General features: G+C 35.3%; 1 protein-coding gene across 1 annotated transcript in view; it reads right to left on the bottom strand.

The window, feature by feature from the left end:
* Nucleotides 1-27812, bottom strand: part of Hcn1 (hyperpolarization activated cyclic nucleotide gated potassium channel 1) — a gene marked incomplete at its 5' end in the record, with an annotated part of 156232 nt that overhangs the window by 85304 nt on the left and 43116 nt on the right. The window contains one exon of the mRNA XM_036207123.1: nt 9729-9947. Coding sequence (XP_036063016.1) covers nt 9729-9947 — 219 coding nt within the window. The remainder of the gene's footprint in view (nt 1-9728; nt 9948-27812) is intronic.

Raw genomic sequence — 27812 nt, 5'->3', positions numbered from 1 at the left:
CACTTGTCCTCCAACATCTCTACCTTTTAAATTTGTAAATTAACTCATTTAGGATTTTGCTGGGGAAATTCTTAGTTTAAATTTCTATGAAGTATCAGATACTTTGAAAACTCTGTGTAAATGCAAATATTTTCTGTTCAAGAAAATGAAAATTACATGTGAAGTTCTGCTGGATGGATATAATACAATAGATACCTCAACAATGCCTCTATTATAGCAAATGCAGCCAAAGGAAAGAAATGTAAAGCCTGTGCTATGCTATTCAAGTCAAAATAACCCATAAATTTCTACATAACACTGGCGAAGCTGAAGCTGTCAAGGTAAATTTTGCTAATTTTAGCCACACTCAACTTCTAATATTCTCGCTCTTCTAACACCCCAGCTTGCCTAATGTAGTGATTAACTATGGAAGAATCAGATTATTTTACTCAATAAATATTTGACCTTTTCAATATCAAAACAGTCTGCGTAGATGGAAAATGTTGGAATAATAATTCCACCTTGCCAGTTAGGGTGCTAGGTCCTATTTTTTGAGATGATAACAAAACTCATTTGGTTCACAGAGAAATTCTGGAGATGAAAGTGGGTCATTTTTTTTCAAGCACGCTGGCTTGGAATATAAGACTGTATTTAACATCATTGCCACTAAGGTTGGTAGTTATATGGATATGAAATACAATTTGATATCTCTTGATCTCAGGTATTTAATCTCTAAACTGTGTCTTGAGAAGACAAAAATGAGAATATCTAAACAGAAACATTGTCCTTCTTCTTAGAATTGAGAGAATAAAAAAAACTTAATTTGAAATTTTAATTTTTAAGCTAAACCACGTTTATGTTAATGTGATCTGCGCAGCACTAATTATCAGATAGGTAGCTTAGCATTACATATGGAAGAATGTTGCTATTCTATTGAGCTGCATACACACTTTTTTCCCAAAATTTTGAGATGGTATGTAAAATAAGATGAAAATTAAATGATTTTATATGTAAGTTATGATGATGTGCTGTTTAATGCAAGATTATTCAGAATGCTAATACAAATGATTTTATGGTAATTACATACATATTTCATCAATTTCTTGAAGTTTAGAATCAAGCCACCTGAATTACTTATAAAATGGAAGAAACAATGCATTTGTATATTGGTTTATTAAATATATGTTTTTCTCTAATGTATTTGTATAAGACAGGAATAATGGATCATCCTCACTAGGAATAAGTAGTTCCAACAAGGAAAATTGCCAGGGAGTCAAGAGTTTAACCTATCATCCTTCCTTGTAAACCCAGTTAACTAGTGTTGGAGAAATGGCTGAGCACTTGACCTGAGTTCAGATTCCAAGCACCCATACATAAAGCTGGGCACTGTAATGCGTATCTGTCATCCTAACACAGAAGCCACAGAAAATGTGGGGACTCGTTTTCAAAAAAATAAAGTAGAGAGGCATATAGTGTGGTGATACATTGTGTACTGCAATAAAGCTTACCTGGGGACCTGATGACAGAGCCAGCCACTAAATTAGACATAGAGGTCAGGCAGCGGTGGCATACACCTTTAATCCTATCACTCAGGAGTCAGAGATCCATCTGGATCTCTGTGAGTTCAAGGCCACACTGGGCTACATGAGAGAAACAGAACCAGACAATGGAGACACATGCCTTTAATCCCAGGAAGTAATGTGGCAGGACACAGAAAGGTATGTAAAGCATGAGGAAACAGGAACTCCTCTCTTGAGGCTAAGGATTTCATAGAGGTAAGCTAGTGGCTGGCTGTTCTACTTCTCTGATCTTTCAGCTTTCACCTCAAATATCTGTTTCTGGTTTTGTTTTGTTTTTTTAATTATAAGACCTTTTAAGATTCATGTTATAATACAGGACTTCATTCATGCATATAGGGTTAAGTACAGCTGCACATGTATGTGCACATACACATGTACCTCACACATATGCTAACTTAACATATATCAATATAATCAAACCCTACCGTCAATTTCTCTCAAATCTACAGTAATTTTTCTAATGTTTTAATAATGCTTACCATATTCTTTTGCCCTCGTACTTAGAATAGAAGCCAGGGCAAGCTGGGAAAATGCTGTGCCAGTGAACTGTATCCCAACGCTCCACCTACTTAAAGTACATTTCCACTGTCACTCACATTCCTCTGCTTTAAGAACACTAAAACATTGTGTGAAAAATATCTGTAGGAATTAAGTGGTAATGATATTAAACCATAAAACCTTTGGATAAACCAGACAAGAAAGCAGCACAATAATCATATTCTGCTTGAATTCCTTGGGACTGATGGGAAGTGGTCACATCCTATGAAGAGTACAGCCATTCTGTGATCCACATGCTCTTACTCTCTGTCCCGAGGACTACCCTGTCCCTACTATACGCTTGTCTCCCAACAGAGGGATTCTCACTGTAGTAAATCATTTTATAAGCCAATCAGACTTTAGAGCGACAACAGACAAGGACTACAAGCTTCAACACTATGCAACATGATCCTCCCAGGCATTCTGGCACAATAATGGTGACTTTTAATGGTAAAGTTTTCTATTTACCACATTTACATATGTCTTTGGCATGGAGCTTTCCTTCCTCTCCTGCCCTGGCCCCGTCTCCTCACTGTTTTCTATTTACCAAATTTTTTTCTTATTTTTTTTTATTTTTTTTCTTTTTGAGACAGGGTTTCTCTGTGTAATTTTGGTGCCTGTCCTGGATCTCACTCTGTAGACCAGGCTAGCCTCGAACTCACAGATATCTGCCTGGCTCTGCCTCCTGAGTGCTGGGATTAAAGGTGTGCACCACTGCTGCCCGGCTCTATTTACCAACTTTTAACAGTTTTGCTACTATCTTCAGAGGTCAGGATTGGAGTAGGAATTCAATAACACTAGCAATCTGAACATTTAAATGATTCATTGACTTCTTGGATCCTCTCTAAATATCACAAACAAAACTATAATACTGAAGCTGAATGTTATTTTTATTAAGTATGACAATGATAAGGATTTTAATAGAGCTTTATACAGAGTTGCTTAAATAACTTTCAAATATTTCTTTCACTAACTGTAGTATTAACTTAGAATAATCTTTGAAATTATGTTATTTGGCAAAGCTTAAACAATGAATTTGAGGTATTTTATGTAATTATCTGAAAATGCAACATTTAAGTAAAATATTGGTGTATTTAAATAAAAATGAAAGCATTTTATGTCAGTGTGGTCTATGGATGCATTATTTATCTACTGCTATTTTATTGGCTCTTTAAAATTTTTGACTAGCAATATAGTCAGTTTTAAAAAATGTATTTTCCACATTTCATATGTTCTTAAGAGAGAAAAAATTCTGACTGACCCAGAGATTATAATTTAGTTTTACACAAATTGTCACTGAATATGAAAGCAAAATCCTGTGTTAGGTCTTTAGAATAAATGGTTAGATCATAATTGAAAAGTCAGGGATAATAAAGCAATTAGAACTTGGGATGTATATAACACTTTTAATAGCAATGATGCCTATGTTAAAGAAAATACATTCCTACAATAATTTATCAATACCTTATATCCCCTGATATATGAAAAGCTATGCATAGGAAGTACCTGGATAATGTATTCTGTGTTCACCTCTGCCCTATACTCACTGTGGATCTCACATTTGGTATCTTCCATCTTCTTATAGAGTAGGGACATATTAAATCTCAATGCTTCTCCACTCTGTACTAAATGAAATCCCAATGGCTTGAGATCTTATAAGTACTGCTCTCCACACAATGCCCCATTCACAGTGCAGGGATTTCCAGGGAAAATGCAAGCGTTTTCCTGCCTCCTTTTCTTTGATGTTCTATCTCTGCCAGAGAATGCTAGTTTCTCACTTTTATCTTTTCTCTATCTGTTCCCTGTGGAAAGAACTGTTGGCTGGTCACAGAGCTGTCAACTTCTCTTGCTCTTTCAATAGCAACATGACTAAGTTCTCATTAGTGGATATTGAACAGAAATGAATGTGTCCTGTTCTCTTTTCACTGTCTTGGTCTGGAAGAGAGACATGACCATGGCACAGTTTCAGATATTCAGATAAATCAGGTTAGTAGTATCTGGGATCTTGTGGAAAATGCAAGTCTGTAAGTCATATGCCAAGCTTAATGAAGCGGAAACTCTGGGAGTGGGGCCCAAGAATGCTTGTTTTCATCAACTCACTAAATGAATATAAAACACAGCAAAAATTTGGAAAGCATCTCAGCTAGAAGACCAGCTTAAAGATTCTGTTCACAGATGGCCTCGGGAGCAGAACCACACACCAACATGGCTTCTGAGCCACAAAGGCTGTTTGTGAAGTCATGAATTCCTTTAAGTCACTTGGGTTGGGTCTTTTCCTTGGACAAAGTTATCATAGGTTTTTCTGCCCCCACCCACATCCTAGAAGGGTTTGTATAAAGTTTTCATTATTTAATAGTTACACCTGTTAATACTGCAATCTTCCTTGAGTTTGCGCAGTTGTTGGGGGCGCAGAAGTCCTTGTACTCATCCAGAAGCACTAAAAGAATCAGGAATGTTAATCACACAAGGGTGTCTCCTCAAGGGAGGAGATAAAAATCAAACACCTGCATTCCATCCAGAAAGCTGAGAGTGGATTTTGTTAACAAACTTGTGACCTTTTTGCTATCTGTGGGGGCAGATGTCACCCAAATTTCCCAGAGTGGTTATTCAGTCTCTTCCTTCCCCAGACCATTACCCATCCATAGGTGAGATGTCACATGTACTTTGTGGTCTGCTGACCTCTATGTTATTGGTCAGAGATCACACTACATTCTAGGCCTTCTACTATAGAACCTACCATCATGGTCACACATCACTCTTTATTGTGCATCTGGAATTGGAGTGATTGGACTCATAGCTGCCTGGAAACTTTCCCACAAATTATACTGTGTTTTAAATATGCTGACAACGAACTGTCTGGCATTAGACTTCCAATATTCTGATCCAGGTTGACAAAGTCAGTCTGCACAGGGTTTTAATTTTTTTTTTTTTCACTTTGCATGGTTCGCTTCCCTGCCTGACAGCTACATGACGCCTCACAAAGTAAAGCTGGACTTTTTACTTAATGCCAAAGAACAAGTGGCCATTTTTAATTTCCTCTAATGTACTTACGCAGTTTACTGCCATTCATTAAAAATGTCCCAGGCAATTCTATTATCATCCCTTTTCCAGTCCATATGATTAGCATATTTAAGCTCTCTGCATATTTAAGCTAAACTAGAGTAGGGCTAATGAAGACTACAAAGTCTCTCTCAATATGACTATGTTGTTCTGTACTTGACAGGTCATCTTTCTCTAGGATTCTGTCACACGTTCCTTGACTGTCTGGCAGCTGTTTTCATACTGATGTTTTGTCTATAGAACTCAGTGCAATGTCTTCTTTGGCTCATCCTTCAGGTTTCTTGATTTCTTCTTTCCCTACACTCTTACCCCATTGTAGTGAACATAAATACAATGTAAAATCTTACAATGTCTTACCATGCTGTTATATTTCTTTTATTAACACTCATAATTAAAAGCATCCATGATGCAGAGCTTCCTATGAATCTCGTTACTAGTGATTTCGACTCCCCTGTTCCCACCTACTGAACTGTGAGAAACTCCCTAAGGAACAATGCTGTGTCTATTTGCCCCTTATTTCCCAGTTTTTTGTAATAGATGTCACACAAACAAACATTCAATAAATAGACATTTACTAGATAGAAGATTTTGACGCTTAGTGAATACATTATTTTTCTCTTATGATTGCTTGGAACACAATGACTCATGAAATAATATTTTTTTCTAGGATTTTATTCATTAGATGTGCCTACTACAGTGCTGAAGTTCTTATTTAACATATCTCTGTCAGTGACTCTATCAGAAAGTGTTTATGCATTATTGGATCATAGAACCTGCAGTCTAGACAGGCCTATATTATATCCCACTAGCTGTTATGACTTGTTTTCCTAAAGTAGAATTCTGATTGCCTGATGTCTGTCTCTGCCCACTGATGTCATTACTTTTCTTTAGGCCACTTACCAATGGGTCCCAGAAATCTGACTAGACAAACTGAAGTCACAGGCCAGAAGAGTGGGTATGCCTTCTCCACTGAGGGCTCCTGTTAAATGGTTGCAACCCTGGACACCAGCTTCTACTGTGTAAAACTCCTTTAAAGTGGCTTCATAGTTAATGATATATAAGAAACCTAAGTACATTAAAATCAAATTCTTGAAAGAGAAATTTGTAGAATATAGTAAAACAAATTTCAAACATTTCTAGAAGAAATTCATAGATGTATCAATTGAACACAAAACAAAATTCTGCCTTAGCACTAGCATGAGAAGCTGCCATGCGCTTCAAAACAGAAGCTGCAAAGTACTAAAGAAGGCTTAGTGAGGAGAAATCCCTACCACTTTGTATATTTCTGCAACTATAGATAAAAACATTATACATGTGAGTAATTTTAACATGGAACACTGAGTACTAGAGCAGAAATTATCATTGAGGAAAAAGGAGAACTATATATGTTTTATAAACTTTACACATAAAAATAGAACACTTTAAAGTTGCTAGTACAAATAATTTGTAATTGACTGAAGTTTTTTCACTTTGGTTAGGTTAGCTGATTCAAATCTTTACTTACTTCAGTATGTATAACAACACAAAAACATTTTTATTCAAATGACAATGTAAAATATCATTCATTTAGTTATTTTCCCAGAAGCCCATTTTGTAGCAGTTAAGTAACCTTAAACCAATTCCCTTCTATATAATGTTACTTATATGTATTTTTGTTGTTGTTGCTTTTAGTCTTTTTGAGAACAGGATTAAAGGCGTGTGCCACCACCCAGCATATGAATGTTTTTAAGGCTGACTATTTGGTATTAGACAACCAACTACTGTGCTTATGTGAGCTGAGCATGCTGCACTTATGTATTTATGAATAAATATCAAAAATTGTGAAAAACGGGGTCATGAATTTGAAGGAGAGCAAGGAGGTATATATGGGGGTGGGGTTGGAGAGGAAAAGGGAAGGGGGAATGATGTAATATCAAGAAAATAAAAGAAATAATTAGGAAAGATACTAGCACAAGGTTATCATACTGCAGTTTTCCTGTACAGTGTGTTACTTAGAGTCACAGCCTTAGGATGTTCCTGGTTGGAGAATATTTGGAGTACAAGCAAATTAACATACTAGAATATATTAAATTCAATTCTCAAGAGGTAAAGTAGACAGTTTAACTTCATGGAAAATTTCCAGGTTAATTAAGGAACCACAGGGACTCTTGTTCACATCACCCTCATTTGTAAAGTGAGGAAGAAAATATCTACCAGTTATGAAAGAAACCAAGTTAAAGGGTTTTTTTTTTTTCTTGAAAGCAACAAATTTCAGCAATATCTCTGCCCCATAATAAGGATTATTTACTGTTCTGTCTATTCTTTAAAATTTATTTATTTTTTCTTAAAAATAAATCTCAAGGCAATTTTGACAATTTCCCTTTCATGATATCATAAAAAAAAGTATCAACTTGCTGATTATGCTAGTTGGTAATATTTCAGTTATATTTGAGTAAAATCAAATATCTTTGTTCCCTTTCTCCTATTACAGGATTACAGTGACAAAGACTGTAATATATAGCAACAAAGATTCTCTGTATAAAGCAACAGCTAAAGTGACAATCATCTGTTTTGGAATAATTGAATCTAACCTAGCACCAGTCACACTTATTCTAGAAGCACTTAATCATTACTTTCAGGAATGTTCTGTGTCAAGGCGCAAAGGCCTAGTTCCAAGGAATTTGGTTCAGGAAGGTGCTCAATACACTTTCAAAAGGGCAATGTAAACACCAAGCTATACAGCAACTCTTCATCTACACTGGTATACTACCTGAAAGATATGTTAGGGCAATGGTGGCACAAAGCGTGTGTGTGCGTAACCAACTAATACCTAATTTTACCTTGGGCCCATTACTTGAGCTGGACCTGACACTGCCTGAGTGACCAAGAACCTGAGAGTAGCTAGCCCAAGGACCTAGGGTAAAATCAGGTACTCCTGGTCTAAAAACAGAACCAGCATGCACAGGGCCTGCACAGGTCTACACCAAGTCTTCTGTGTTTATACTGTGGCTTCCAGGTAAGTGATTTTATGGGATTCCTGAGTGTGTTGTGTGAATGAGCGAATCTCTGATTCTTGTGCCTTCTCTCAGGTACTTTTCCTTCTGTTGGTTTGTTTGGCCAAGTTCAATGTGATGGTCTTTGTTTTATCTTACTGTTTTTTTATTTTGTTTTATTTTAAAAAGATGAATGAATGAATGAACAAATTAAAACTTAGCCACTAGAGTAAAAGCTAAAAAACAGAAGAAATGTCATTTATATCTGTTGGGAGAGAGAAAATAAGTTCTTCTTAATGGAGTGACATTGGGTATACCAACCACTCCAGGGCAGGTTTCAGGTTCAGGAGTTGTTGACCAACAAATTTTGGAATCCACAGTTTTTCCCTCCTTGGTTTTGGAGGGTTTTGTTATGGTATTGGTTTTTTGTTTGTTTTTAGAAAAAGAACTTAAAATTGAGTTGGTGGGTAGGGAGGGAGAGCAAATATGGAAGGACTTGAGGGAAGTGAGAACATGATCAAAATATATTTAAATTTAAAAGTTGTTTAAAATAATAAGATATATAAAACATAATAATGAAATCATAGCTTAACTTAGTTTTATCCCTTTCTACTCCTTAAAGAGAAGTTTAACATGGCAGTCAGTTCCATGAACACATGGAACACAGGAATGTAAGGTAGCCATTGTGAACAGGAGTTTACTAACTGGAGAGTGTTTCCAGGCATGGGTGCTGCAAGGCTTTAAACCCAGCACTCAGGAGGCAGGGAGGCAGAGGTAGGCTGATCTCTGAGTCCTAGGCCAGTCTGGTCTACAAATCAAGTTCTATGACAACCAGGGCAGAGAAACCCTGCCTTGGAAAACAAAAAGCAAACAAACACCCTGAGAAGTGTGATCAGTTTTGTAGAGATAAGGGCAGCCTATGTTTAGTTAGCTAAGGGTGTGGTCTACTATGTAAATTACTATTATAACTATTATAACATAAAGAAAAACACAGAACATAGACAGAAGATCAACAATTGTCTGGCCCTTACTGCAGGCTTTCATTTCTTATAGTGTGAATTACTCAGGGATCTATATGATAGTATTATTCCAGTAATTGAAATTCAATTATTGGAGTACAGAACCTGAACCATGGAAGCACCTTCTATATCTTCTTTATACATCTTAGAGATATAATTGTATTTTAAGGAATGAAAATTTATATATTTAAAAACTTGAGACTAAGCTTAACCTCAAACCTGTTATATAGCCAAGCACAACACCTCGAACTCCTAATTTTCCTGACACCAACTCTCAAAGGATGGAAGGACAGGTCAGTTGCATCATGCCATTTCTGGAGAGTAAAGCTAGGGCTGCTGTATGCCAGGCACACACATGTAAATATAACTCAAGACAAATGAAACAAGTTCTTGGAAAATTATCTTGATGGGAATCAGAAAATAAATTCTTTTTCTTTTGAATATTGCAGCTCCTCACAGCTTTGATGGAGGGATGTTGGTTTGTTAGCTTGAACACAATTCGATTTTTTTTTTTTTTTTTTTTTTTTTTTTTTTTGTGAAGAGGCTGGCTGAAGGAAGATATGAGAGAGAAAGTGACGTACCTTTTCTTGATACTGCCTCCTTGAAGAGTCCAAAGACTGAATCAGAGCTGTGGCATGGCCAACAAACATAGCATAGCAGGTGGCCCCAACAATCATGCTTAGCATGGTAATCCAGAGGTCAGACATGCTGACGGGTGCTTGGGCGCCATAGCCAATGCACAGCATGTGACTCATAGCCTTGAAGAGTGCGTAGGAATATTGCTTTCCCCAAGAGTCATTCTGAAACAGGAGAGAAAAGAAAATGAACTGAGTCAAAAGGATACTAACAGCCACAGAAGCACTGGAAAACAATACGTATACCTAACTTCCTACTGGATGCTGAGCAAATGACTCAACGAAGTTCAAATTTGATCTATCAAGATAAAACAGAAATAGCATCATTTTCAGTTCATACACTCCCAGTAAGTTTTACATTGACTGTTTTTAAAAGTAGAATTCCAGTTGAGAAAATTGTAGAAGTGTCGTAATAACACTGTTAAGAATAAATGTTGAGTCTTGTTTAATGTTTCAAGGGAATCATAATTATCTAGTAACTGCATTTGCAACTGTGAAATGTAGAAGGTGGGTCCAAGCATATGAATCCCAATACAAGAATTTTTGTCAATACTATATAGCTCAGGTTTTATGGATGCAACTTTATATGTGTATGTGTGTATATATGTGTGTATGTGTGTGTGTGTGTGTATGTGTGTGCTCTTTAATATTTCTGTGTTTTATAAATGAAAAACAAGAATGTTTTGGAAATACAATCATAACTTGCTTGATATTCTAAAAAAATCCCCAAACTTAGCTTGTGTTAATTATGACTAGAAAATTTCTGGTGTTATTTCAAAATTGTATTCCAATTTCAATTTTACATAAAAAAACAAACTTGTTAAATATGTTTTCTCTTGCACAAATTTTAAGCATCGTGTTTGTATGTTTTGTCATTCTGAGACTGGGGTCTTGTCATATCACAAATATGACATACTGTTTAGGAATGCAAGTGTGGGCCACCATGGTCATCTTAAATTCAAATGCCTTTCGAAGTTTGCCCACCTCCCTAGATCAAGACTTACATTATTTATGGGGACAACTATAAAATTAAAATGATAGATCACTAATTCAAATGTAACAGAAAAATGATAAAGATAACAAAATATGAAGACTTTTCCTTTACCCTATTTTATTATTAACAAAAGTAACAGATGAGTAAATTAAGACCTTGTAAATTATAAAAATGATTTTTGGATAATGGTGATATAAAATACAATGAACAATTATATGTTAATCTTGACTGACTAGCTTTCAGTGCTCTTCTGCAAATTATTCTTAGGTTAGCACAATTTATACAATATTTAGCTCCCCGATTAGTAATAACATTCATAGTGACATCAGTTGCTTTTGGCTAATGCAAAATCACAAACATATTTTCATATCTTTTTTAATTTTGCAAAGTCAATCTTTTGGTTGATACAATTGTTCCTGGAGCTATTAAAAATATTTCCTAGGCTGTGAGAACATAGGGATGGATTTTTAATACATTACTTTACAATGTAAATTTTGGTACATCTGTTGTTGATGATTCACACAGAATGATTTTTTATTAAGACTTAACACCATAGAAATCAGTCTCATGCTTGTCTGAGTTGGAATTTTTAATTGTACTTTTGTATTTTGAAATGATTATAGCTACATGGAGGTGCCAAGAAGCGGGGAGCACAAGCATTCTTTAGTCAGCTCCCTCAGCAGTGCTGTTTTCAAACCAATTGTTACCGATATAAATACAATGCCAGAAATGGACATAAATACAGTACAATGACCTCATTGATTTACTTGCTTGTTTAGTTCCCTAAAATATTATTACATATGTAGGTTCATGTATTTATCAAAGCAGTCAAGACACAGAGCACTTCTACCACAGGGATCACATCTATTGCTGTTACACTGAATTTAATGCTAATCTATGCAATGGCATTTTAATATTCCCTCTGACATTTCCTGTAACTTATCAAGGTTATGAAAGAAGCCAGAGGTAGTTACAGGACTTTTTTTTTTTTTTTTTTACAGTGCTAAATGTCTGTTTATGCACCCTATTATTTTCTGTTCAGTCACAGGAAAAGTTTATCCAAAATTGCAGTTCTTGTTAGTGATTTGTTCATCTAAAGCTTCATATGAAAATAGAGTGCTATTTTTCTATAAAGGGTGATACTCTTTGAAATTAATTTGCTCTTGTAAGTTTGTGGGTATTTGTTTGGTGCTGTCCCAGCAAATTTCAAAACTGGACATGAAAACTTCTAGATGTGATGGTTGCAATTTCATTGAAAAACCTTCACTTTTGTAATGGTTTACCTGAATGTTGCCAGTCCTGCCATAGAACACAGATGAGATATCTAATATTTGTGCAGGAAATGTAGGGATGGTTTCCTAGGAATTATGGGCAAGTAAGCTTCTTACCATGAATACCAATACTATAGGCTCCTTTAGCTTTTCTTGTGGCTGCTATCGCTACCTCTGTTTAAGCTGCAACTGTTTCTCGTACTAACCATGTTGGAGACACCTAAGATGCCACATTGTTGATTCATGTCTATATGCATCTTGTTGTTCCAACTGATGGTCTTCTGCATAGCATTCCATAACTGCTCTCTCTCTCTCTCTCTCTCTCTCTCTCTGTGTGTGTGTGTGTGTATGTGTGTGTACTATTTCTGCTCTACAGGATAATCTAGAGTGTATGTTTCCAGTAGATTTTACTGAAAATATAAAAATTCTAACAAAATTATTGATAATTTTAAGATGACAGCAGTAAACAACATTAACAACATTCAAGTTCTTTTTAGAGTTGAGACTGTAGGCGATTTCCATATCCATGGCAAGATAATTATTCTTGTGTAAATTAACCTGAAATAACTTTTAAGGATTTTCAAAAGCTATTAAATTATAATGAAAAAATATATTGTATGATTTTCATAGCTTTCACCAGATATGTTTGTCTTAAAAAAATGGAATTGGATGAGATTTAAGAAGCCACACCCAGAAGCATTGAAACACAATGTGCTTGTTGGCGAAACAATTAACAGAAAGAGTTAGGGTTCTCAATGACACTTTGTATTTACTGATGAGGTAAAGTCAGGCTGTGACATTAAATTATCCAACTCAGAGATTACAAATGTAAAAGTTTACACATGCAAGGGTTAAAAAAAACAGTTGATTTTAAGACAAGACACTTACCTATATATTTGTTTGGTTATCTGTGACAATAGTATATTAGACCCACATGAAATTTTTACTTTGTGGAAATATTCCTTATATTTCTTCATGTAAGAGAATTTGTGTATTATTTAAGAACATGTCAAGGTTCTCAAAGTGTACATATTTCATAAACAAGAAATGCTTAGCTATTCTAAGACAAGAAGCACACATTCAAAAGGCATGACAGTATATGCTATGAAATGTCTTGTACATACCCTTTCTTTTAAAATAAATTACACTGATGAAACTTCAGTTATGCCAATAAACTAAAAATTAATTCATTGTAAACCATACGACCAAAAAAGGCTTTTAGCTATGGTCCCATTCAAATAGCAACTGAGACCCGTTCTTTTGTTTCCTAAAGCCTTCAACTTCTTCCATCTTCACACACAACTTCAATCAGTCACCACAGCATGGCAAGTGTTGTCCCCCAGGTACTAGCCGTCACATGTGTCTGAATCTGTCCCCACACCAGGTCAGGAACCCTGTCTTGGGCCTTTTGTAACAGTGCACTTTTAAAAGCTGTTTTATTCAACAGCAGCATTAAACAGTGTTCTTTTCAATCAATGAGATTGAGAATCACTAAACTTTGTAGATTAATATTAAATGTTAGGCAGAGCGTTACTTCTGTCACAAGACAGAGAACTTTGTTAAGGCACCTGGACATATTTAAATAGAAGGGAAAAAATTAAAATGTCCAAGGAGTTTCCAGTCAAAAGGCACTTTTGGTTTTGGTTTTGCTGTTTTTTTTTTTTGAGAGGATTTCTTTCTTTCTTTTTTTTTTTTTTTCTGTCCTTGACCTCACTCTGTAGGCCAGGCTAGGCTAGCCTCACAGAGATCCTCCTACCTCTGCCTCCTGAGTCCTGGGATTAAAGCTGTCCGTTACCACTCAGGACCTAAAGGGACTTTAATTTTATTTGTATCACTTATTTCTTGGCTTTCATGTGTAGTAGTATAGTTGGAACGCTGGAAGGGAAAAATCTAAGTCTTTCTTTCTCTTCTCTTTATATTTTTATTTTTGTTTTATTATTTTTTGAGTGTGTGATGGGTCTCTCTATGTAGCCTTGGCTGTCCTAGAACTTTCTGTATAGTCCTACAACTTTCAGGTTGGCCTGAAACTCACTGAGATCCATCTGTGTGTTTCCTGAGTCCTAGGATTAAGGCCATGTGTCACATCTGTCATGTCTATTTCTTAAGGTAATACATTCAAATAGCAGTTAAGCTCACCTGTGTAAATGTACCTTTGCACATTTATTTCCCAGAAAAATCAATTATAGATCTCTTTGTGCCTTTTCCCATGTTTATGTAAATATTCACACACACACACACACACACACACACACACAAACACACACACAAACACACATACACACACACATATACACACCATGAGTCAGGAATTATTCTGTACAAAAATAGATGACATACACATGTCAGTGTACTATTTGTACCACACAAAACTCCTTCCAAGTCATATACTAGACACATAACTACATACCAGTCCATTGTTGTTCATGGCATAGTTAATTAATTTGTTTCTATATTTTGCTACTCTAAACTACTCTACAATAAAAGTTTTGCCACTCAATGTATTTTCTGTCAAATAGATTCAAATAGAACCAACATGTTTGTTGGTTCAAAAAGCATTCTTTCAGTTTGATTTTTCAATTTATTTATCAGAATGACTAAAAATAGCAGCTTTGTTCCAAAATAAGACATAGAAATACACCATGAAACTACTTATTTTTCTTTCATTTTCCTGACTATGGAATCTCAGGGGATACTGATACACTTTTCAGCTGAACTTTAGCTTCTTCAGAGATGACACTCTTGGTTTATTTTTTTAAAGTCACAAACTTCTCTGAGGAATCTCCCTTTCCTTACCATAGGGAAACTTGCATAGCATTGATGGTACCTCATAGTAACACAGTCATTATGGAAAACAGTGGGAACATCTCTCCAAAATTTAAATTAGAACTGCCATGTGATCTATTGGCCTCACTACTGGGTGTACATTAAAGGCAATAAAGTCAGCAAGAAGGGTGTTCATACTTTTTTCCCTGTGGCATTATGCACTGTTATCACAAGATGAAAAGAACCCCAATGTCCATTACCTGATGAAGAAAGAGAATGTAGTAGAAATATATCTATTATCCACCAATGATATGAGACATAGCCTGTTATTTGTGAAAACAATGCTAGTAATTAAAAATGATATAGTAAATGAAAAAAATCAGATGCAAAAAGACAAGCATTCTATAATCTCACACATAAATGAGTCCTAAAAATGTTGTTTTCATGAAAGCTGAGTGTAGCATGTAGTATGAGAGTCCTGGTATATAGGGAAGGTGATGGATGAGTAGTAGGTTATTATGAGATAGAAGCAATTATTATTAGATAGATATTATTAGATTGATACAAGGGGCTATGGTGTTCTACTGTAAGTAAAAAAAAAATGAACTGAACTTTTTTAGAAGCTAGAAAGGATTGTGAATATTTTTAATTGTAAAATATGCTTGGGAAGATAGCTATGATTAAATTGATTTAAAATTATGCAGAATGTATAACTGTCAAAATATTACATGGTAATATGTTAATATATGCAATTTCTATAATTTTGTATATCGATTAAAATGTTAAATAAAAATTATCCTGTGTATTTTCTTAATATATGTTGTGGTAGTTTTCCAGCTTCAGTGTATTCTTTTACAAATTTGAGTATAATGTCAATTGCAGTGGCATTTTAATTTATTTTATTATATACTCAAGGCAAGTACATTATTTCAATCCCAAGCAGAAGTTGAGATGAGTTATTCTGTAAGGGATCTCATTAAGACCATGAGTTAACTGGTAAAAAACATGGATATTCAATGGTGGGTGTAGGACAAAAGTGGTATATAGACAAACAGTATGACTGGAAACAGTCACAGAATGTTTATAGTTCACATGCACACAGATGTACAGAACCTTGTCTATTATTAGGAGACCTGTGGGAATTGGGGATTGTCCTTGAAGGGGATTGTTGGATCTTGGCTCTTTCTCCTTTTTCTTCTGTTTCTTGGACATTAAATGAAGGATTTTGCTCTGCCAAACTCCTTCATAATGTGCTTCCTTAACAGAGACAGTTAGTATTGGTACCTCTAACTTTGTCAGCCCAAAGAAGCCAGTTTGCTATGTAATTATATTACAGTATTCTCATGGAAGAATGATTAAAAATCTTTCTTCAAACAAGAACAAAAATAATTACTTGGCCCAAAATTGGAATAAGGATGAACATAGTGAGTGAAAGGTGTGAAGAGGTAAGTAGATTAAGCAAAGGACAGTGACAGATATACAAAGATTAATTGAATATATGCTTTTATTTTGTTTCATTTTATTTTTTGTGTTCTTTTCCTTTTATTACAAATAGATTCTTTTCTCATACACCACATCCTGATTATACTTTCCTCTTCCTATACTCCTCCAAGTTCCTCCCTCTTTCCTCCTCTCTGGATTCACTCGTTATTGGTCTCTCATTAGAAAAGAACAGAATTCTAGAGAAACAACCAAAAATGACACAAGAAAATATACTAAGATGAAGCAAAAACCATCATGCCAAAATTGGACATGGAAACCCAACAGGAGGAAAAGAATCCCAAGATCAGGCACAAGAGTCGCAGACCCATTCATTCTCATGCACAGAAGCCCCTTGAAACCAAACACTGAAAGTCTAAAAAAATTATCAATAAAATGACTCCTAATGATATTCTACTATACTCATAGACCAGTGCCTTATTTAGTCATCATTAGAGAAGCCTCCTCTGCCAGCAGATGGGAACTGATACAGAAACCAGTAGCCAGACATTACATGGAGAAGGAGTCTAAATGGGAGGTCTCCATCAAATCCCTCCCATCTGAGCTCAGGGAATCCCAAGGAAGAGGAGGTGGAAAGAGTGTAAGAGCCAGGGGAGATAGTGGACACGAGGAGAGAACAAGACAATCTGAATCAACTAAGCAAGATACATATGAGCTCACAGACTGAAGCAGCAAGCACAGGGTCTACAGGGATCTGCAACAGGGTCTCTGCATCATAGCCATTTAGCTCAATATTTTTACAGGAGTCCTGACTGTGAAAACAAGTGAGTTTCTGACTCTTGTACCTGCTCTTGGGACTCTATTCCTCCTGTTGGGTTGCCTTGTCCAAGTTTGATATGATAGTTTTTGCTTCATCTTATTATATTTTGTTTGCCATGTTTGGTTGTTATCTCTTAGAAGCCTGTTCCTTTCTCATGAGAGATAAAGAGGGAGAGGATCCAGAGGGGAGGGGAGGGGGGAAAATATTGGGTGGAGTAGGGGCAGGAGAAACTATGATCAGGATATATTGTATGAGAAAAGAATCATCTTCAATAAAAAATAATTTCCTTTATAACTTAATAAAGTTGTGTGGTCTTATCACAGGACAGAAGAGTTACTAGGACTGGATCTCAGTCTATAGGTCAAATGTCCTTGAATTTACTAGGTAGTCTAAACTGCCATTGAGCTCTGAACCACCTTCCCTTGGGCTCTGGTTTTTATTTGTTGGTTTCATTGTTTTGTTGTTGTTTCTTAGTTTTTTGAGACAAGTTTTCTCTATCTACCCTAGCTGTCCTGGAACTCACTACGTAGATCAGGCTGGCTTCTAAATTACAGAGTTTCACCTGCCTCTGCCTCTTGGGTGCTGGGATTAAAGACCTAACCAGTTTTGCACAGGCTGTGGAGTTCTCAGATGAAAGGTGCCTGTGACTCTTTTTGCCAAAGGTGTTATTCTTTCTATCACTTGACAAATAGTTAATAATGAGCAGGAAACAAAAACGGCTGATTTGAGATCATAAATTTGTAAGGGGAAGAAGTAATACGTATTTTTAATTGATATAACTATATAACTATATATATACACAATTTTTCTTTGTCTGTATGTGTGAGTGTGGGTGTATACCATAGCAGACATGTAGAGTTCAAGGTCAGAGGACAACTTGTAGAAGTGAGTTCTTTCCTTCCACTGTATATATACTGGGCATTGAATTCAGAATTTAGGTTTGGCAAATACTTTTGCCCACTGAGTCCAAGAATTAATATTGGAATTCGTGGTAGTTTAGTGCTAGAGAACAGACTACAATTGTCAAACTCCACTGTTCTTGTTTTTATGGGTAGACTATGTTTATAATTTTAGACAAAATATTAATGATAAAATACAAATGATCAACATAAATGTCACACTCATTTGAAAATTAATGAAATTAAGGGTACTTAAATAAAGAATAAGTAGAAACCAAGACTTTGTAAAAATTCAGGAATGTGTTTTTATGTAAAAGATATTATTAGTGTTATTATGCATTTTATCTCTCTATCTTTTAAAAATCACCACACTACACTTTAGCCTATATTGATAATAACACAATGTAACAGGAGATTGTATATTTAATTCAAATAGTAAAAATATTTCTAAGTTACATATAATTTGGATCTAATAAAAGTAAATAAATAATCTGCCTGTGAGATAATCAAGGTTACCATATCTTCATTTTAGTAAAAGTTATTCAACAATGTTCCTTACAGATAAACTTTGCAGTTTAAGGTATTTTACTTACTTAATAATTAATTAATTAATCTATCAATGAATAATTACATTGATGATAATTTGTAGGATGAAACATCACTCAGATACAGAGTGTTTAGTAGTATGCATAAGGCCCTATGTTCTAACTTCAGAGCCAAAAACTAAACTCATTATTTCTTTCTCTCTATATATACATGTATCTGTGTCTATATCTATGTTTATATCTCTATTTACATATAGACATACAATATGCAATATATACTATATATATATATATATATATATATATATATATATATATATATAATTCCACCTAAGAGTTTTCACAGAGAAGTAATTTATTTTAATATTTACCTAATTTAACATAAAATATTTTCTAGTCATTTTCTGAAGATTCTCTAAATTTTTGCTAAATTTGGATGGCATAAATTGCAAAGAAAAGAATATGAATGCTTATTATAGAGTGTTGTAGCCCTTATGACATACAGCATTCTAATTCATATTCAGCTACTTTAGTCTCAAACATAAAACAAAATTTCCAGCCCATCAACTGTCATAGAAACTGCAAATTCATTACTATAAAATTCTAAATATTCCTTATTAAATACCTGGATTAATTGTTTTTATAATTTGTAAACAAATATCAGTATAAATATTCTAAGTAAATCAAATCTCAGGAAAATCTGAAATACAGTTCACAGAGAGTGGCGTACAAATAATCTGAGGGTTAATTGTGATGGAATTAAGGAGCAAGGTGTAGTGTGAGCTCAGTGAGCAAGCCTAAGGCATTTTGATCAGTGTGTTCAGTCTGTGTCTACACTCATTGAACACATGTGTTATTCTACCTCTTATAGAGATAGAAGGCAGATGGTTGCATCGGGGAATTCTTATGACCAGACGTAAACAGAGCATAATTTTCCGGAGAGTGACAAGTAGTATAGCATAGCAGGTTACCGATTCCTAAGAGTGAATTTTCAGTTGAATAAGTCATCGGTTTACTTTCTCTATACCTGGGGTTACAGCCAGGGCAGGAAATGTTTGGTCTTCTTCAATTTCACAGTGCTAGTGGAGGGCAACCATGAATTTACACGGGGACTGGTAACTGTACAAAAAGTAGTGGAAGAAGTAGAATAATAACTGCCTTCAAATGTAAGTTTGATTTTTCTGTTTGGTTAGTATCTCTCTAGAATCACTAGATTGATAAATCTGTGACAAATAAACACAATAATCCCACTAAAGAAATGACTACCTTAGGTGGAAAGCTCATGTATAACCTTTTACTACTAGTATGTCACTAGAGAGTGGGATCCACTTAAATGTGGTCAACTGAGTTTGCAGTGTTCTTTGGTCAGAATATGTGTGAACTCATTTCCAATGAAACTGGGGTGGCACTCGAGGCCATGTTGGCTATAAAGTCAAAATGAAAATAGTCATAGGAAACAACACTTCTGCTAAGATGCTTGTGTTTGAAGAGCAGTTTTATTCAGTCATAAAGAAGAATGCAATCCTGCCCTTTGAGGTAAGATATCTAAAACAAGAGCTCCAGTATGATAAATACAGATTATCACACTAAGTGAAATAAACTGGACTTCAATAAATAGTTATGTTTTCTCTTATTAGTGGAGTCTGGGATATAAGTATACTCTATGATTGGGTAACATAGATTGCTTAGGCTGAGTAGAAAGGCCGATGGGAGAAAAAAGGTAGGAGAAAGATAGAGTAAGAGGTAGCACTGAATATGGATTAAATGCAATGATACATATGGATCACATGTCAACATGAAATAACAAAATTCCTTATTTTCTATGACAATAAAAATTTTATAAATGACATGAAACAAAATTACATATAAATAAATATACTTGTGAGTGTGTGTGTGTGTGTGTGTGTGTGTATACACATGTGCATGCTCCTCATGGTACAAGCCCATGCAAAACAAATGTACAGACTGTCTAAGAAAAAATGGCATGATAAGAAATTTTAGAAAAGAGCACTTTATATCATATTATGACTCACAATGTGCTTAATATGTAACACTAGTCCTGTGTTTTAAGTGCATTAGTAAATGAATTAGTTCCCTTCAACTTAAATAAATGATGGATGTTTCTTAGTTTCTTTAATTTGCTTTTGCATTGTTGAGAACAATCCCCCTATTTTAATATTGTTTTATTTGAATATCTGAAAATAATTTGCTTCCCATTTTAGTAATAACACTTTTAATGAAATCAATTACATATTCACAGAGTTTTTAGTTAGAAAGCTAATTTTTAATATATATTAATGCTAGGAACTGCTTACAGATATTTGAATTTCCTATGTCAACTCTTTGAATTTTGAAAGGGTCAATATGATTTAATAAGATATAAACCTGTTGTTAAATATCTAAATTATTGTTTCCATAAAGAGTGATGTCAAGCCATTTTAAGAATTTGTTCTTATGTGTTTATCAATAGAAGCTCTGCACCTCATAGACAGTTGTTCTCTGCACTTTGGCCAGTGGTGGCTTTCTGTAATGATCTCTACATACTATAAAAAGAAATTTCTTTGATAAGAGGTACAAGCTACACTCATAGGTGAGTATAAGAGTGAGTATTCAGAACACAAGGAGCACTGCAGGAGTGAGAGTGGAAAGACAGTAAGAGCATCCCAGGAAAGCTGCACACCAATCATGTTGTATAGGCAGGATAGTTGCTTAAACAAGACTTGGAAAATGACACCAGGGGACACGCCAACATGGGTGGAGGAAATCTCATGGCAATCCACTAAGCTCAACAGGAAGTTAAGGATTGCCGAAAGAGGAAGAATTAGTCCTCCCCTGGGAATGAACCCACTAACTGGTTTTGGAAAACTAAGTGGTCAGATCTAAAACATATACATATGAGCAACACTACAAAGAATCAACAAATTATATATATATATATATATATATATATATATATATATATATATATATTCACACAATTCAGAAACACACACACACACACACATATATATATATGAAAAAGAGCATAATTTTGAAAGGGAGTTGGGGGACAAGGAAGGCACTGAAGTGAGAAGAGGGAGGGAAATATAATGCATGAACTGTATGCATGTAAAGTACTAAATATTAATTTAATTGAGTTAAAAAAATAATAAATTAAAATCTCTAGCCAGGCAACACACTCTAATCTGTTTTCATCTACTTTTTGTATTTTCATGATATGAAAAAGTTCAAAAAACAGTTTATTTCTACCACATATAATGCTTCTGTAGCCTTAAAAAAATGCTTCTAAAAACAGAGCTGACATAATTTTGTTTACTAAAAATGAATCTAGTGAATGTCTGTTCATTGTTGAGGGAGGTTCTTAGTAAAACATCATAAGAACTTTTTAAAAGTTTGTTTTCCAAAGTGTTTGGTGACTTCTGACTGAGTTTCAGGCGAGCTTACAACACAAGGTGATCACAAGGTCCACTAGGTTTCATAGCAAGGTTATTTCTCACTAAAAACAAGAAGGAAAACTGGGTGTGGGAGCTTCTTTTTCCCTTGTTTCTTGGTCAATTAATCCCTTGTATTCTTTGTGTGCCTTTTCTGCTTTCAATAATGCTGTTAAAATGCAAAATTTACAGTAACTAGATTTATAAATTAAAAATTAATGATGCTTAGGGTCATGGATCTTTTTGTCATATTTACTTTAATAGTGTACATTATGTTAGGAAAAATTAAAGCCGATCAAAATGTGGTTTGTCCATTAACCCAAATTTTTATACTAAGAATTCAATAATACTACTTATAAAATTGTTTCAATATTGAGAATTATTTTAGTCATTTATAGCAATTACTCTATCATAATTATCTTTCAAGAAAATAAAAATATTTTCATGGCCTACTTCTTTCTACATGTAAATTGAAGAAAATATATTTTATGAATAAGTGTTTTTAAATATATTTAATGGGTATATATATGAATATAGATATATGAGAAGCCATACTAAAAGACACATACACCTTGGGCAAATGCTTTAGTACACCGTATTGTTCCTTTTAAAATGAATGAAGTCTAAGTAGATGTTGTTATATCTAAGTAAAGAAGGTAAACCTTAAAGGAATTAAGAAATTTCCTCAAAGCCACCAAACTGTAGGTGCCATTTCAAAAAAAATGTTATGTCTGAACCATAGTACAAAATCCCTCTGTGAGTCATCATAAGTATTTTTTTTTCAGAACGATGTTCATTAATAGGATTGTAATGCATGGTTTTCATGCATTTATAATTAATGTTATTATCATGTATATGCTTGCATGCATGTCACTGTGTGCATGTGGAGTTCTGGAGACAGCTTTGTGGAGTCCATCATCTCATTCCATTTTACATGGGTTCCAAAAATCAAACTCACTGATAGGCCTGCCTGTGTTTCAAACACCTTCTCCCTCCGTGTCATCTCATCAGCCCAATTTTGATTCATTCTGAGATCATTACCATATCACAGAAAATCTTTTGAATTCCTGTTTAAATGTACCCTACAGCAGGAGCCTCTAATACTCTTACATAAAATTCAAAGCAATCTTTTCTGAGGTTTGCATCAGAAAATCTCATCCCAGGAAAAAGGCCTTGGTGATTACTGCCAGTCAAGATAGTGTGGCTAGATGCTGGAAAGATGACTCAGAGGTTAAGAGTACTTGGTGAACTTGCAAAGAACCAAGATTTGATCCCCAACACCCACATATTTGCTCACAACCATTCACAACTCCAGTTTTAGAGGCTCTGACATCATCATCTGGCCTTTGTGGGCACCATGCCCACCCTCATGGTGAACATACATACATTCAGACATGATGCTCATACAAATAAAATTAATAAATCTAAAGAAATGTTCAAGATAGTTTGACTCTACAAACCATATATTAATTTCACATTTTCTTACTGGCCAACTTGTCTCATTGGATTCCCGTTATCTCCACTTGTCCCCAAGTCTTAGACAAGAACAGCTTATCTTGTAAGAATTCTTCTCAGCCAGGAAGTGGTGGAGAACACCTTTAATTCCAGCACTCTGGAGGCAGAGGTAGGCAGATCTCTGAATTCTGAGTTATAGGCAAGGCTGGTCTACAAAGCGAGTTCCAGAACAGCCTGGGATATACAGAGAAACCCTGTCTTAAGGAAAATAACAACAAAAATTTTCTTTTGAAAGAAATTATGGCCTAGGGCTCTACCCTACTGAGTATGGAAGGTGCAAAAGGTACAGGAAGCTGAGTCAGTCTGAAACACTAATTGATACTGGGTGCCTTTCTCAAACTGGGACAAAGCAAAATGAGCAATGATATCATATTAAGTGTTTATTTTCAAAGAGTCTTAAAATTATTTTAAAATTATGTCTATATATTTGGGTCTGCAAACTAGTAATGTGCATATAAATGCAGGTGCCCAGAGAGTCTGTAGGCAACAGTTCATGAGCTGAAGTTAAAATAATGAAAGCCACGGGCTGTGGGACATAGAAACATGTTATGTATAACTAGCTATGCACATATGTATATTTAGTTTGTGTGTGTATGCACCCTTGCATGCCATGGTACACACATAGTGAGGTCAAGGGACAACTTGGAGGAGCCAGTTCTCCACTTCCACCCTGTGGGTCCTGTCGAATCAAACTCAGCTTGTCAAACTTTGCAGCCAGCATCTCTACCTACTGAGCCACTGAGCACTTTTAGTTTAATAATATAAAATTAAACAAATTGGTTTTATTTATTTATTTAGTTTTAAAGCTAAGTAGTTTGATGAGAATGAATATTATAATTATAAATATAATCATATGTGGGTTGAGGATTTAGCTCAGTGGTTGAGTGCTTGCCTAGCAAGCGCAAGGCTCTGGGTTCGATCCTCAGGTCAAAAAATATATAATCATATATATCATAATAATATACATAATAATTAGCATATTATCATTTGTGGGTGTTGTTGTTGAATGGTTTAAATCTACTCATATTATGTTTGCACATGTTGATCACGATAAACTCCAAAAGGAAATAAGCAAAATGAAAAGAGAGACAAACAAATATTTGTGAATTTTGTTTGAGCTGGGGTGTCATATTCTTGTCCAGCTATCCTACCTGGACTCCACTGTGTAGCCCAAGCTGGTCTTGAACTCGTCCTAATGGCTCAGCCTCCTGGGTACTGGGATTGTAGTAATAAGCAGTCAAACTAGGTCAGTAATTCTACCTCTAGGCTCCAATTTCCTTTCTTAATAAGTAAAGCTTGTGCCTGATACACAAATGAATCAGAATAGTTAAGCATTAGGTCAATCCTCTGAAATTAGTTTTCAATTATTATACCATAAAATATATTAATTGTATACTTCATTAACATAAATGTTACCAGATGCAGAAATAAATCATTAGATGGCATTTCTAGATAATTTGGAGACTAGTCCATTTATGTGTGAGGCCACACAATATGGGGATAATTTTGATTTTTATGCATATTACCTGGGAGAAACTATAAAAGGCACACAAAGCCTGTTGATTTAAAGGGAAATAATAATAAGCTTTCTGTCTTCCACCTAATATAGTTCTACAAGTGAAAAGCTAAATTTACTGATGGTATTTGTGCATTTGTTTAATCATGCATTTGTGCATGATTAAGTTTAATCCATATGCATATGTTAGTACTTTCTGCTGCTATGCTCAATTCTGACCTTTTCACAAATACATGTCATGAGAAATTATTAAAATCCCATTTCGGATATGGGCATAACACAGAAAAAAAAAACGATAGCAAAAACAATTTTGTAACATGCTTTCTTTTGGGCCACCAACCAGCTCCCAAATCGTGACACAAAGACTTATTATTAGTTAGGAATGCTCGGCCTAGCTTGTCCTTGTACCACTAGGTTTTTTTGTTTTGTTTTCAAGACAATGTTTCCCTGTGTAGCTTTGCACCTTTCCTGGATCTCTCTCTGTAGACCAGGCTGGCCTCGAACTCACAGAGATCCTCCTGGCTCTGCCTCCCTAGTGCTGGGATTAAAAGTGTGCGCCACTGCCGCCCAGCCCCACTAACTCTTATAACATACTTTATCCTGTTTCTTTATCTATTTTTTTCCCTTGGGGCTTTTAAATTTTCATTCTGTATACCCTACTCCATGTCTGTCTGGTGGGTGTCTCCCTCTCTTTCCTCCTCATTCTCTTCCCACTTCTCTGCTTTCTCCTAGATTTCTCCTCCTACTTATTCTCTCTTTCCACCAGCCCTGGCTATCCCTCTACGGCCTAGCTCTTGGCCATTCAGCTTTTTATTAGACCAATCAGGTGCCTTAGGCAACACATCTTTACATTGTTAAACAAATGCAGCATAAACAAATGTAACATATCTTTACATAGTTAAAGTAATATTCCATGACACAATTTTATATGAGAGTATACATTTACTTAAAAATTAGTCACTTACGACAGTGGGAGTAATGAAGGGCAAGGTTTGAGGGAAAGAGAGCTTAGAGGAGCAGGAGATCCCAGCTGCATCAGGAACGGAAAGGGAGAACAAGGAATAACAGACCAAGGTAAATGAAGGCAACATGAGAACAGGAATAGGCAGAGTGCTGGAGAGTTCCCCAGAAATCCACAATGATACATCCTTTGTAGACTACTGGCAATGGTCTGATTTGACCTAGTCTGGTGATCAGATGGCCAAACACCCTAACAGTCATGCTGGAACTCTCATCCAATAATTGATGGAAGTGGATGCAGAAATCCTCAGCCAGGTCCCAGGTGGAGCTCCAGGTATTCAATTGTCCAGAAAGAGGAGGGACTATAAGAGCGTGAATTGTTGAATCCAAGATTGGAAAAAGCACAGGGACAAATAGCCAAACAAATGTAAGCACATGCATTATGAACCAAAGGCTGTGGAGCCCCCAGCTGGATCAAGCCCTCTGGAAAAGTGAGACAATTGAATAGCTTGAACTGTTTGGGAGGCATCCAGGCTGTGGGACCAGGACCTGTCCTTAGTGCATGAGCTGGCTGTTTGGAAACTTGGGCTTACACAGGGACACTTTGCTCAGCCTGGAAGGAGGGGACTGGACCTGCCTGTACTGAATCCACCAGGTTTAAATGAATCCCCAGGGGAGTCTTTGCCCTGGAGGAGATGGGAATGGAGGGGAGGGGAGGGGGAAGTGAGGGTGGGTGCAGGAGTGGGGAGGACAGGGGAACCCATGGCTGATGTGTAAAATTAAAACACAAATATAATTTAAAAAAATTAGTCACTTATATTGAAGCATATATACATACATATAGCTTTTCTTTTGTCACCATAAAAATATGCTTTCATCTGTTACTAGTTCTGAAACTCCAACCCAGCAAAGTTACAATTTGCTCTTAACATTTAACATATCCTTGTGACTTGACAGCTTGTCACAAAATTCCCTGCTTTTTCATTTTCTGTCTGGATTTACTACTGGGCTTTGCTCATTCTACCAGAGCTAAGAAGTGACACTGAAAATGAAATAAAACACTGATCCAACAATTTTGCCAATACATTTGTAGAAAGTTGGAATTATAAAGGATATGGACAAATATCTGGTATATTCATTATTTGAGAAAAGTAAATTTTCTGTAAGATAATAGTATCAAAAATTGCATATATAAAAATATATTCAGATAATTGTTACTTGTTCCAAGTCCCATATGGTTTGCCTATGAACTGTATGGTATATAAATAGAACTGAAAAATCATGTCTTTATGGTTTTGCCGGTATTATTTCCATAATAATGATCATAACCACAAGCAAAAATATCAAGTATGGTTTATATAAGTCTCTTACATCATTTTAGATCTTATGATTATCACAATAGCCTAGTAGTAGCTAGAAAACACTTCATTATCTTCATCCCACAAGTGATGACACAATTCTGAGTTTTACTGACTTCCCTATGCCCTCACTGCAAGGATAGTATCTCTCCCATAGATCTCTGGCTTACTGGCTAAAGGCACAATACATTTTAGGAAGCACTTTGATTGGTATTTTGTGTCTTGCTCAAATAAGGGTGTTTAAGAAGAAAAACAAACCATGGTCTGCATAAGTGTTATCATTTTGACAATTGTATTGTATGTCTAATTATTATTAAGTGATACTTGGGTAAAACAGTATGTCACTCACTGTCATTTATATACCCACCATTGCCCTAATGACATCGGTTCCTACCACTAATTAATGAGATTAGTATTTAATAAAATTGAAAATTGTGTAGAAACATTTCCCTTATGCTAAAATCACTTCAACCTCAAGTTTAAAGATGAATTGTCAGTTACAATTGCTTATGGAAAAA

Source organism: Onychomys torridus, chromosome 15 (genome assembly GCF_903995425.1).
Source record: "Onychomys torridus chromosome 15, mOncTor1.1, whole genome shotgun sequence".
Taxonomy (NCBI): Eukaryota; Metazoa; Chordata; class Mammalia; order Rodentia; family Cricetidae; genus Onychomys; species Onychomys torridus.
Note: the sequence above shows the minus strand (reverse complement) of the source record. Positions and strands in the feature narration are given on the sequence as shown.